Genomic DNA, 12,978 nt, shown 5'->3' with positions numbered 1-12,978 from the left:
GGTGGTACCACCTCTTTACGGTGTTCTTTTCTCCCGACGTAAAAAAATGTATGCACAGCACAAATAATTCTCGGAATATAATAAAACATTTAGGAATTGTATGCACTGTGGGAGCACATCTTTGTTTATACTGTTGGATCATTCGTTCTTCATCAACATATATAAATTCATAATGACAGCGGTTAAAGAGTGTAACAGTAGTTAATGTAAGCGGAAGATGAAGTCAACCGGTTCACCGGAGGCCACGATCGAGGTCACATCGAAGCGGGAGACAGTTTATGATCGACATCACATCACGATTTGGTGAATCGAGGCCCGTCACGTCAACCATGAATTGATCTCTGGGAGGTGACTCGCGGCCTGCTGTAGTGCTGTAGTTCAAACATCGGTCTCCCGGTTCACGAGATTACGTCAAGTGTTTGATAGATGAAATTGGGGGTAGAGGCTCTACGAGGCCGATCGATCTCGATTTCATTCAATGGGTGAGGATGATCTGAATATTTTGATCCACTCGATCGATTTTAGATTTTTCTGATTCTGCTTTCTTGATTTGTGATGCACTAATCTTTTGGATCCAATCAACTTTAGATCAGACAAGAAATCAAACTAATAATCAAAACTGAGATCGATGTAAACTAAAAAAAAATTGGCTTTGTTATTGTTTCCAAGACTAACTATTTAAGCAAAGGTGGAAGTGCATTATGATCATGTGTATATGTATGTATATATGTTCTTAAAGATTTCATGATGTGCTGTGAAACCAGTTTAAATATCATGAACTTTAAAAGCTTAAGCTATTAGAAAAGGATCTATTTTGTTCACATATATGTGATCAGAAATACCTTGTATGGTATGGAGGAGATAGATAGAATCGTTGATGTAGAATTAGGGACAGGGACAGCACGAGTAATACTGCATAACTAGAAGCATCAACAAGGCAAATCACATCAATTTACCACCAAACTCCCAAAACACAAAGGTGAAAGAGAACCTCTAGACAACTCTCATCAAAGACCATCTCACTGCCCTACTCACTTATAAGCTTTATTTGCAGGAGATGAGCTCTTCATGCCTACCCCAGAAGATAACATAACACAGCGGTACGCCATATGCATCTTCTTCTTTTTATCTCTGCCCCGGTGCTTCTTCGGGGATGCCCGGCTTCGACATGTGATCTGGTGGACATTATTGGGAGGTTACGGGGTTTTAATGCCTTGTCTTGTTGTATATAGTCAGCAAGTTCGCCTGTGCCACAAGTGACGTTAGCAGAAGCTGCTTTAGCTGGCTTCCGTGCAGTTAATGTCTTCACGAGTGATGAACGACGACATCGTAGAAACAGTGGGCAGAAGACAGCGGCGACGACATCGTTCGGTCTTTGGCCACACACTCTTCTGAGTTCCTGAGACCAATCGAGGAATCGAGGTTGCTGCATCCACCAGATCACAAAGGTATAACTCATATGCAGTAGTAGAAACATCGTGTTTATTTTACGAGGTGCAAATGTTTGATAGAATGTTTGCTTTGGTCTTACGACTCAAACTAAGGCTATCTTGATGACTGTGGAAGATACAGATCCGGAACAGCTAACTCACCATGGATAGATTTGGTTGGGAGAATCCAGCGGCCATCAGAACCGAGGTTTCCATGTCGCCAAGTATATGGAGCAATCACTACGATGACTTCACGACCTCTAGCGAAGGCCACAACAGCTTTAACGAGGAGTCGGACCTCAACGAAGCTCTCATCCTCAGCTCAAGTCTCGAGCTTCAGCGGATTCTTGCACGCCAAACCAGTTCTGATGTTGATGGAATCAGTGAGTCGATGGAAATCTTAACTCCCGCCTCGGACTCCATCAACAACAGTTTGAATCTGGATCTGTTGCAGTACCAAGAAGCGATAATGTCAGCAGCTGACTCTGTTCTCGTGACACCAGCACTGGGTACTACCTTGGGCGATGCTGCTGCTCCTCCATCATTCGGGACATCTGAAGAGCTACAAGTCATCAGCAACACCGTCGATGCGCAAGATGGCACCGCGGCTGCGTTCTCTCGACGCACAAATGTGGTGCATGGTTTGAGTTGCAGCGGTAACATTTCTTCGGGGGAGTCCGAGAACGGCGGGCCAAACCTGGACGATGTGGCTTCACAGGCTTCCTCGGTTCGGCAACTTGAATCTCTGAAGGGAAGGAGAAACACCAAGAGAAAGTTAGATGAGGTGAAGAGAGTAGGGGAAAGCAACCACCCGATTTGTAGCCTCCTCCAATCGAGTTGCTCAACAGGGGAGGGAGGCTATCAAATTAGCTTCTCGAGGGGAGCCCAATCGAAGAAGCCGAGATCAGAGAAGCACTCGGGGAGTTCGAGTATCGATTTTGTTCGGGAAGGCGGATACGAGCCCGACACCGAGGCGATCGCGCAGGCGAAGGAGATGATCTATAGGGCTGCAGCTCTGCGGCCGGTGAGTCTGGGGGTGGAGGAGGCAGCGGAGAAGCCACAGAGGAAGAACGTGAAGATATCGAGTGACCCACAGACTGTGGCTGCAAGGCATAGGAGGGAAAGGATAAGTGAGAGGCTGAGAATACTGCAAAGGCTGGTCCCAGGGGGCAGCAGAATGGACACTGCGTCTATGCTCGATGAGGCTGTCAACTACCTCAAGTTCCTCAAGTCACAAGTCAGAGATCTGGAAACCCTGGGTAACAGGTTCCTTCCAGTTAACAGGAGCACCACAGCACCACCCTTCCCACTGCCATTGAACCAAGCTTCTTCCACGCAGACAATTCTCCTCCACCGAGAACCCTAAACACATGCAAAAGGTCAGACAGATTAAGTAAGCTCCTCGAGACCCACACATCATATTATTGCCTTCATCATTAGCTTAGAGTCTCGGGCTCATGGATTCATCCCTTTCTCTGTAGCAGACATACTTTTCCCTTGCAAAGAATCCTAATTCTAAAGCTGGTCTTCCTCCCTTTTAACCTTAATTCAACTAAAGCAATCTTGGTCCAAAACCCATTAGTTCGAAGAATCATTTCTGTGAGTTGTCAGTCTCATGCAAAACCCTAAACAAAACCATCATACAGTCGCGAGTTCTTCCTTTCTGGTTGTCTAGGAAGCATGGCAGCCGCAGCCTTTAATCCAACCCTTCCAATGCATAAAGGAATGAGGAATCATGACATCTATGATTAGGAGCCCTACCTTTGATGTGGTCACAACTTCTCTCTTCCCTGGGCTGCTCAACTCCATCTTTAGCTTCCCTCATAATCTCATTCCTTTCTACAGATTAGTAAAAGCTGCGTCTCTTCGGGCATGCGGCCCAAAAGCTGAGACATTCTCTTGGGTCCGGGCATGTGGCAGAGAGGATTGTCCCCCATCAATTCAAGGCAAGCGTGCCCTTGAGAAGGCCACCAAGTATGGCAAGCACATGGTGATCAGAAAAAGAGCAAGCCTTTCTACAATAACTCCTGCCTGCCTCAACCAACGTCTTTCTTATCTCCTCCTCTTCCACTGTTCAGGTCTCATGGAGAACAAAGAATGTGAAGGTGAAGCATTGGATAAAATTGAAGTGTAATTGGCCACTTGAATTGGCAACTTGTAATGGGCGGCACTCTAAGCTAATTTGTCTTATTGCATGTCAATTGCCCCTTCATTTTTCTATGCTCGAAGGAGAAAGAAGGTCTGGTACATCGAAACCAAAGTGGTCTGACTTCACCCAAGGGATTGAAAGATAGTTGTTCTGTTTCAAAAAGGATCTCTTTTATTACTCGATTTGGGGAGTCGGAGATCAAGTTGTAGACACTGGAGTTGGGTTCGAAGGTTCGAAGAGAGGGCAACTTAGACTATGGGGTACCCAACCCAGTTGGCTTGTGTGATAGGGCAGATGTTTCTCCTACCTTATGTGATTTCAAGTTTTAGCTGCATTAGTTCTTCCTTTATTGAGCTACTGGTTCAGCATTCGCTACCATCTCTACTCTGATATCTGTAGACCAGATAATTATATGAGAACTGAGAAGGAACCCAAGTGATTCTACCAAACAGAAAGGATACAAATCAAAATAGATGATTCACAGCCTCGCATTATTTTAGAGAAAAAAAATTTAACAGAGAAAAATAATTATTTCACAGTCGTGGATCTATGTATGATCAAAACAACTAAAGATTTAAGGAGTGTATGTCATTAATTAAAGCATGGCAATGCAAAAATGGATAGGCAGATTGTCATGCAAACTGTTTCTTGTATTATTAACCAACACTTGATGAACTACTACTTGGAAAACAAGAGAACCACCATAGAAGTCCAATTCGAATATTGCAAGCTATGATCGATAGAGGTGAAAACTTTAGTACTACATTTGATGCTCTGTTGAGTAATATCCTGCATTTTTAACAAAGAAATTGATATTGGCTGCTACATTGATGTTCCCTAGAACATGCATTTGCAAGAACCTAAGTGTGTTGGGGCCCTTTCTCAGCATTTACAATCGGTAGCTGCCGTTTCTCAGCAACTGGTGATCCAATTGAAGACCTAATCACTAGATAGATCTGGTAATGATGAAGTGCTATGCAAGAGTACTATCATTTGGGAGAATGTCGGTAATGTCCGAATCAGCCGGAATTGGTTCGAGTTTACATGTACAAAAACTTAGGTGGAGCCAAGAAAGTCTCGGATGCCGACCTAAACAAAGACCGAGGACGTATTGAATTCCCAACATGATCATTCTAACGCTTAAGTTAGTCACGGAATAGAAAGTGAGAGTTTCAAGTAAATCAATGACTCGCATCGATTACTCTACAATATGGATAAAATATTTCTTCGAAACTTTATATTGGGCCAATGTCTATGCGGCTCAACCGTTGACCGAGTCCTTGGCCACCTTGGTTTGATTAGGCTACCACGTGTTGAGCCCGGATTGAGATGAATATTTCCCTACCATATGGAACCCATAGTAAAAGAAACTATGTAATAATCTAACTTCACATTAATTACTCATGTTTTTTTAATGAAAAGGAAGACATGTTTATATGGCAAAGTTTATGAGGCCCATAGATCAGACCCAGCAACAAGCCATGTTGTTCCATGCACACAAAGTGACCCTGGCCGACAAGGGCCTGAGTGCCATTCTCCTTCCCTTCTCGTCCCCACTTTTACTCCGATCCTCCTCCTCTATTCCACCCTCCTCTTGGACCCCTCCTTCCCCATCGCCGTCAGTTAACATTTTAGGATTATGATCGAGTCCTATTTCACTGCTTATACGATATGAGCCATCAACTACAACAATTGTAGCTTCAATGACTACAGTGGTAGAAAGGAACCATAGATCCAAACTTGCAGCAAAGCAGCTCTATCTTATACACGTCCCAGAGTGGTTCATACAACAGACATAAAAAGAGCATCAAAACGATCCCTCTTTGGTGATCCGATGGTGGAATAGAATGTAAGTAACGTGGTATTCTCACAACCATAAAAGCATAAGAAACATAGGTGAGTGAGATCTTATCAAAAAGGCAATGTTTGTCAGCTACATGATCACGGGAGGCTAATTCTCATTCCTTGATCATTGGAAAGGGCCTTCGATTGCAGAACACAAACATGTGTATGCTAAAACTCAAAGCCCCCATCGACAATTACGAAATTCCTAGTATATTAGCCGGTTTGTCGGACTCACGCAGATATCGATCTTATCAAGAAGGAAATAACACAAGGGAATGTGTCCTCACTCAGTCAGATCTATTTGTTCATCGCCACGAATTCCAGATGCTATTAAGCTATCCAAGAGAGAGAACGCCAGAGAAAGAAATCGATTGGCCTGAGGCGAATTATAAGGGAAGATTGAGAGGTAAGACAGAAATCTAAGAATGCATCGGCAAGCGAGAGCATGAACTCGAATCATCTTAGTCGGAAGAAACCTAAGACGCAGCCGATCAACTAGTTAGCGACAACAACATGATGAATGCTCCGAGGTTAGAAGAATTAACAGCAGAATACATCATCGAAGAACAGAAGAAGAGTTTGAGAGAGATGAGAACGGAACGAGGAGGGAAACACACCTGGAGGTGCTCGGCTCCCTCTATTCCTCCGCAGAAGGCTATTCCGCCTCGGTCGTCGTCGTTTCTTTATATAGTCGGCCCACGATTGCCCCAAAATTGATACCCAATCGGGCCCATTATTGGCCTGTTATTAGTGCACCAACGAAAATAAAGATAGGAAGAGAATATATATATATATATATATATATATATATGTATATTTAAAATTTTATATATTTGATATGATGAATCCGGATGATATTTAAAATAACCTAACTTAGTTCATATCTATATGTGTTGATAGTCCAATATAGTCGAACACTACGCTTGAGTATTCATCGAACAATCAATTTACATAACGATCAAGGTTGAATAATTCAATGAAGTTTTTCTCATGTTTTAATTAATTTCAAAGAAAGTTTGATCGACTTTTACGGTGCGTTTAGTTTAAAAATATATTTTCATTATATGGATATAATAATTTAAAAAAATTATAATATATCAATACTTTTGTGACTACATTGTTGGATAGCGTTTGCTCTCTCTTATTGATTGTATCGTCACGTGTGTGATTCGGATAAATGCTTCTCCTATAAATACTTAAAAATAAAAATATTTTTATAAAATTATATATATATATATATATTATGTTACAGTATTTTTAAATTGTTAGTGGATCAATTGACATGTCAGCAGTGTTAGGTATTGGGTAAAAAAGAAACAAGAGGGTTTTTCCAAGAATTCATCTAAATAATAATAATTATTCTAAATAAATAAAAATTACTTAAATACATTCTAAATTTAAATTTAATTGGATGATTTCACATGAATTAAAATTTAAAATTATTATAAATCAAAAGTTAGTTAAATACATTCTAAATTTAAATTTAATTGGGTGATTTCACACAAAGAGAAGGAAAGAAGAGACTAAGATAGGCTAAGAGAAGAAAAGAAGGCATAAAAACTATTTTTGATGGGATAAATAAATAAATAATTTTTAAAGCATGATTCATCGTTCTAAAATATTTTTAATCAAATTAGTACATAAATCCTACCCTTATAAATAATTTCAATTCTTTTATCACATTCAATGCGAAATTAAATGATGATCGATTTATATAGAAACCCACATGATGAATACTCTTGAAGTTATAACAATTCATCAAAGAGAGGAATCGGTTGAATTCCAAATGGCCCAAAATTGAAATCCAAACGGGCCCATAATTGGCCTGTTATTAGTCACGTGAGCGCGGTCGTTGGCCCGTCGCTCTACGTTTCCTCCCGGCATATGAATGCACTTGCAAGGCACGTGCCGATCGTGTACTCCCGCGCCCTGTCCGCGGCTATATATATTTGCAGCCTCCTCCCTTGAACGGAGAACTCTACCTCCGGAGGAGCAACCCCATCGTAGAGGTCTCGTATTCCCGCCCTCTTCCGTCCTCCACCAACCGCCGCAGGCTCTTCGAGATCTAGTTCGATGGGTAAGTTGATCTGATATGTTCTAATCTTATGTTCTTTCTTCTTGTTCATCGTTTGTCTTCCACACACGTTCTCCTTACTGCTGCCGATCGGATTCTAGGGTTGAATCTGATCCAATCCAATCTTATCTTCTTTCTTCGTTACCATTGTTTGACTTCCACACCCGTTTTCCTTGCTGATTCCGATCGGATTCTAGGGTTTAGTCTGTTCCAATCTAATATTTTTTTTACTTCTTCATCGTTTGTCTTTCGATCGAATTCTAGGGTTTACCTCGTTCCTGATCGTTAGATTATTGTGTGCGGGTGTGTGTGTTCTTGCATAGGTAAGGTGCACGGATCGTTGGCTCGCGCTGGAAAGGTGCGAGGGCAGACACCCAAGATGGAGAAGAAGGACAAACCGAAGGATCCCAGGGGAAGGGCCTTCAAGCGCATGCAGTACAACCGCCGTTTCGTCACTGCAGGTACTTCTTTCTATCCTTCTCTTGTTCAAAGCTTTCGCCTTCCCTTTCTCTCGTGTTCTATAACTGAATCATTGCTGTTAATGATTCCGATTCCTTTTTCCCCCTCCATAAATTCAGTCGTGGGATTCGGGAAGAAGAAGGGGCCCAACTCGTCCGACAAGTAAACAGCTCTCTTGTAATATAGTTCTTACTTCCATCTCTTATGACTTCTTTTTCCTTTCTGAATGCTATAGTTATAGTTGGATTTAAGGACTTTGCAATTGTTTTTGGGATTATCCAATTATGAAGTCGAATCCATAGTATATAGTTCGTCAGTTTAGTCGTTAATTCACGGCTTGTTAATGGAATTTGTCAAACATGATTCATGCATTGAGCCTCTTTTCTCCGAGTAAGCTATTCCGACTTCTTTCTCAGTGCCGAAGGGTTTGAACCAACCTTGGTGTCCGTCCAGTATTATTGTTGAGCAAAACTATCTGTAGATTTCCAAAACTATTTGAAGAATGTAAGAATCTCTTAGATTTAGTTGCATAGGTAGTCTACGAGGAGTAACCCTAAACCCTGCTCGTAATGGTGACTGTTCCAATTAGAGAACGATAACATGCGAGGAACAATTTTTTTTTTTTTTGCCCCTCGTTATTTCTCATATATGACAAAACCTGAATCCTTGTTCCTCTTTGAAATCATTTGTTGTGGATCCATATGTTTAATGATAACGGAGAAATTTCGTAAAAGACTCTATTAGTAATTTAGTTTTTTATTCTCTTTCAACAAATGAGACATTGGACGAAATAAAAAGATGGTAGAAAAATAGTTTAGATGAACATAAAAAAAATGATTTTGAATTTTTAAATGTCGATATACACGTTAATGTCACTTTTCAAGTATTTTACGCTTTAACAATTGCAACAACCACATGGCATATAAGCTAGTAATACCTTTTCTTAAAACTTGAAGTAGCTGTAGTAATATTACCAGAAAACTTGAAAAGCAAATCAACACACTTTATATTTAAACAAGTTTTGGTTTGACAAACATTTATACATGTGTTTTATATGTCTGCGTAAAGAAAACACACGTTTTCCATATCAAACAAATGATAAATCTGGATCCAAACGGAACATCAAAGTAGGAAATGATTGGAAGAACTGATTCACACGAGGCAGGAGATGTACAAAGTTTGATCCATTCAATACTACTCAATGCCTGAGCTTGAAATATAGGATCAACACAATTGCCAAAACCAGCGCTACAATGATGCCACCGATGATCCACTTGTTCCTGTCCATTCTCTTCGACATGGCTGTCAGGATTTTTCGACTCTTACTGATGTGGTCGTCCACTCCATGCAGCTGCAATTCAAGTCATGCTAAAAAACTTAGTACATATAACATTGAGGCCCAAATAAAAACAAAATTCAGACTGAAAGCTTAAAGATTTCTTACAGCTACAAGCAAATATATTGCACATTCTGTCTCTTGACCTAGGCATGGAAAGATAATGCAATCATGCATCGTAATGTTAAGTTAATGATGATGGATTCTCAATGAGGAAACATAATGCATATAGCAAATCTTTTCGAAAAAATTGTAACATATTTGGGATGCATTGTCCCATCAAATCAGAAAAACATATTGAAGTACCTCAGCAGTGAAACCATACCATGGAATTCGTTTCTGGTGGTTGGGCATGGTGCAAAAGAAAAGATAGTCTAAGTGGTCTCAACATATGTCCCAGTAAGCTCATTTTAGTTAGATGCATTAGTAAGGAAAAGAGGAGTCAAGTTCATCGTATCAGGAGAGAAGGCATATAATTCAACGAGAGTTGATCACAAAGTATGTGAGAAAGAGGGCCATTGGATTATCCCAACAAGGACTTGCTCTTCAAAGAGCAAGATAGCAGAGCAGGTTCCAACTGGTGCACGATACCTGAGAAGCAAAGCTTTAATTGCAAACATAGTGGCATATAGTCTCTAATTAATTTAGTGCTTAGCATTTGCTAAGTAATAGATGACATGGCAGCCAAGAACAGTTTAGGAACTCACTCTCTTATCGAACATGAGCAGGTAACTATATTCACCTGGTCACTTGAGTCAAACTTTCCCGTGCACAAATTTTACTCCTCAGGACCACCATCTGGAAGCTAGCTTGGATTGACATTGCGATTTCAGATGTATAGCTAATAGGAAAAAAGTATTCAAGGGAAAGAAGCCCGAGCTAAAGGAGGTGGGAGAGGGGAGATAAAGTTTACGGGTTTTTTTATCAATGACTAGATTAGAGTGACAAGCTAACTAAGGATATCTTGTGATTATACTCATAAACAAATACTAGTGTTCATTGTATGTAATAGAATGCTAAGCAGTTGTCCCCACATAATCAGAAGCATTAGCTATTGATATGTTATAGATGGTTCTTTTTTAGCAGAATTACAAAAACCCCAAATTATATCCAGCAGCAAAGCACTATGATTAACATGGCTACTACAAATTTCCAAAAGGGACCAAGAGAACTACTGCTCTAAAGTTAATTAAAATCTGACTTATGATTCACCAGATCGCTTCAGCTTATCCATAGTGCCTTTTATTCTCTGCAACTCACTCAGAACTCTATGACTACTGGTCCATAATGAAAATAAAAAGACTCCAAAATTTTTTGTATTTTCTAAATTATAAGCCACGACTGGCATGATCCAAGGTGTTTCCATCCACATTTTTGAACAATAAAGAAAATGAGAGAGAAAAAAAAAGAGAGACATCAGGTAGTGCAGAATTTTACAGATATATCTATCACAAAGAGAATATTAAATGATCGGAATGGGAACATACTGTATTATGAGCATGCAAGAGAGATTGACGTTGTTGATGCAGGTCTTGAAGAATTGACACGCCAAGTTCTTCTGTCTCCAAAATTGTTCTTCTACTTTCCTTTACCCTTTCAGTAGATTGATTCAATCTCTCTGTTGACATCATCAACCTTCCTCTTTGATCAGCGGAGACCTGTAACATATGAACCCAATGAAACATGAATCCTATTAGAAAGCACTAGTCACTGACCAGCCAATTAATAAACAACTATGTTGATTATCATAAAGCAACAAAAAGTACTTTTAAACTTTATTCATTGGCCCAGAAGCACAGAAAAATCAGATCAGATCTGATATTCCTTTGGTGTTAATTGGCTGATACAAGGGCAGCAAAAGGTGAACAACATTAGATCGGAGGTTTTGCAGCCTTCTATACTGGTGAAAGACGTCATAGGGGAGAAAAACAACTTCATAATGGAATATTCAATTTAGTGAACTAGGAACCGACATATATACATCCAATATAATGAGTTTTTTTAAAAAAAACTTATTCTAGCATTTTATCTGGTCATATCACCTATACAAGACACTGTACTTCGAAATGTGATATCACTCAGCAAAACTATAAATGGGATACAAGATCAGAATGGGTAACATAGTAGCAGCACTTATCAATGGAAGAGGCATATCAAGAATCATATGTCTTGATATCCCTTTCATTGCAAGATGACCTAAGTGGAATATTGTTAACCATGAAAAAAAAGGTCAATTCAATAAGTTTAAATTATCAGTTTTACACTGCAACAAATCTTAATGGCGGTTAATGATCCATGTAGTGGATCCCAAATAATTGAGACCTACGGCTTTGTTGTTTTTATTGTTGTTGTGCCACTGCAACAACTAGTTGCCCAAAAACAAAATCTTCTCTGAAACCATACTGCAACAAAAAATATAAGCTTTCTTGTATGAACTAAGTCTCTTTGTAGTTAGTTACCTGCTATTCAGATAGAGGAGATATAATTTATGGAACTGTACCGAGATGTAGCATAGCTCTTAAACACAGTAAAACTGAGCAAAAGTATAAGATCTTTTACCATCAGTGTGTCGGCCATTCCTGATTCGAGCAGATCCTCCCTCGCTGCTTGATTAGGATTGACAGTAGTAATCTTTTTTAGCTCACTTTTCAAATTATTCAAGTCTGACTTGTACTCCCTCAACTTTGCAAGCAATCCAGCTTTCACACTGGGCTGCAAACTTCTTGCCTCAAGATCCATTTTTCGGATCTACAAAACAATGCATGAAGAGCTTTAAGAACAACTTTATCTGACCGAGGAATCCGGTAAATTTGTCAGTCCAAAACATTACCAAAGATTCTGCATCATCCACTCCAGATTTAATTTCCGAAACCTTCTGCTTCTTTTGCTCTGCGAAACAACACATGATATTATCCAAACGCCACCTCTCAATTACAAGACAAGCGCCTAAATCTTATTACCTCCATCGAGAAGAGCAGCCGATGTGCACTTCCGCGAGAGAGCCGCCGAGATCTCACAATACTGCCGCTCGTAGCCTTCAAAAACTTCGCTCATTCTGAATTTTCCTTATTTTTTGATTCGATGCCCAAAATCACAATTGAAATATTGATCCTATAAAGATGTAATTAATCAAGCTTAGAGAACGACGATCGACAAAAACAAGGCGGTCGAGTAAAGAAAGATCGGTTTCTCCTTGGAACTTCGAAGGTCAACGAGACTACCGATCTGAAGCCAAAAACCTAATCGTACATCTTACTAAAAGGCATCTGGAAATTTACACAGGAAATCGCAAGAAATCGATACCCACTAAACAAGAAAAAGAACCGACGAATCGAAATCGAAACCCCTCCTCGTAGATCGAGCATAAAAACTCTCTAGAAACTGATCATTCCGGATCGAACTAAAGCAGACGAAGAGAGAGAGTGAGTGAGAGATCAATCATAACAAAAGCCAAAACATCCATTAAGAGTTTTAAGGATCGGATCTTACGATTAGACCGCACGACGAGGTCGCGAAGTAAATCGATTCGAGAACGAGAGCGAGGGGGGAGGGAGAGGAGACAGGGCGATCGGACGAAATCAACGAAGGTGGCTTTTTATTGGTTCGTTTATTTATATCGAAAGGGGGAGGAAATAGGATAGAAAATTCCAGAAAGCGCGAATCCGACCGTCCATCACCTGAGGCG

General features: G+C 40.1%; 3 protein-coding genes and 1 long non-coding RNA gene across 8 annotated transcripts; 2 read left to right on the top strand and 2 right to left on the bottom strand.

Annotated features, from left to right (window-relative positions):
* Nucleotides 1–921: 921 nt before the first annotated feature.
* LOC108952530 (uncharacterized) lies at nucleotides 922–6,075 on the bottom strand. 3 transcript variants are annotated; one of them, XR_010485851.1, is made up of 5 exons: nucleotides 6,042–6,071; nucleotides 3,192–3,972; nucleotides 1,947–2,792; nucleotides 1,593–1,875; nucleotides 922–1,426 (listed from the first exon to the last, which is right to left on the bottom strand). It is a non-coding gene; the product is annotated as an uncharacterized LOC108952530 (long non-coding RNA). The 3 variants fall into 3 exon arrangements; XR_010485852.1 differs by lacking the exon at nucleotides 3,192–3,972 and having other exon boundaries at nucleotides 6,042–6,075; XR_010485850.1 differs by having other exon boundaries at nucleotides 1,947–3,972.
* On the top strand, nucleotides 1,308–3,625 carry LOC135582599 (transcription factor bHLH87-like). 3 transcript variants are annotated; one of them, XM_065103277.1, is made up of 3 exons: nucleotides 1,308–1,448; nucleotides 1,573–2,823; nucleotides 3,276–3,625. In XM_065103277.1, the coding sequence occupies exon 2, from the start codon at nucleotides 1,594–1,596 to the stop codon at nucleotides 2,794–2,796; it is 1,203 nt and encodes a 400-aa protein (XP_064959349.1). In that variant the 5' UTR covers nucleotides 1,308–1,448; nucleotides 1,573–1,593; the 3' UTR covers nucleotides 2,797–2,823; nucleotides 3,276–3,625. The 3 variants fall into 3 exon arrangements, with proteins under 3 accessions (XP_064959349.1, XP_009395775.2, XP_064959348.1); XM_009397500.3 differs by having other exon boundaries at nucleotides 1,573–3,625; XM_065103276.1 differs by having other exon boundaries at nucleotides 1,309–1,448; nucleotides 1,567–3,625.
* A 1,312-nt stretch (nucleotides 6,076–7,387) lies between the features above and the next one.
* On the top strand, nucleotides 7,388–8,344 carry LOC135609720 (small ribosomal subunit protein eS30z/eS30y/eS30x-like). Its single transcript, XM_065103278.1, has 3 exons — nucleotides 7,388–7,501; nucleotides 7,822–7,959; nucleotides 8,077–8,344. The coding sequence occupies exons 1-3, from the start codon at nucleotides 7,498–7,500 to the stop codon at nucleotides 8,121–8,123; spliced, it is 189 nt and encodes a 62-aa protein (XP_064959350.1). The 5' UTR covers nucleotides 7,388–7,497; the 3' UTR covers nucleotides 8,124–8,344.
* Nucleotides 8,345–8,939: 595 nt separating this feature from the next.
* LOC103980955 (vesicle transport v-SNARE 13) lies at nucleotides 8,940–12,952 on the bottom strand. The gene is made up of 6 exons (XM_009397499.2): nucleotides 12,783–12,952; nucleotides 12,254–12,404; nucleotides 12,124–12,182; nucleotides 11,853–12,041; nucleotides 10,781–10,951; nucleotides 8,940–9,308 (listed from the first exon to the last, which is right to left on the bottom strand). The coding sequence occupies exons 2-6, from the start codon at nucleotides 12,345–12,347 to the stop codon at nucleotides 9,156–9,158; spliced, it is 666 nt and encodes a 221-aa protein (XP_009395774.2). The 5' UTR covers nucleotides 12,348–12,404; nucleotides 12,783–12,952; the 3' UTR covers nucleotides 8,940–9,155.
* Nucleotides 12,953–12,978: the final 26 nt, after the last annotated feature.

The sequence above is a fragment of the Musa acuminata genome, chromosome BXJ2-4, assembly GCF_036884655.1.
Source record: "Musa acuminata AAA Group cultivar baxijiao chromosome BXJ2-4, Cavendish_Baxijiao_AAA, whole genome shotgun sequence".
Lineage (NCBI taxonomy): Eukaryota > Viridiplantae > Streptophyta > Magnoliopsida > Zingiberales > Musaceae > Musa > Musa acuminata.
The sequence above is the reverse complement of the archived record's forward strand: the minus strand, read 5'-3'. Positions and strand labels throughout refer to the sequence as shown.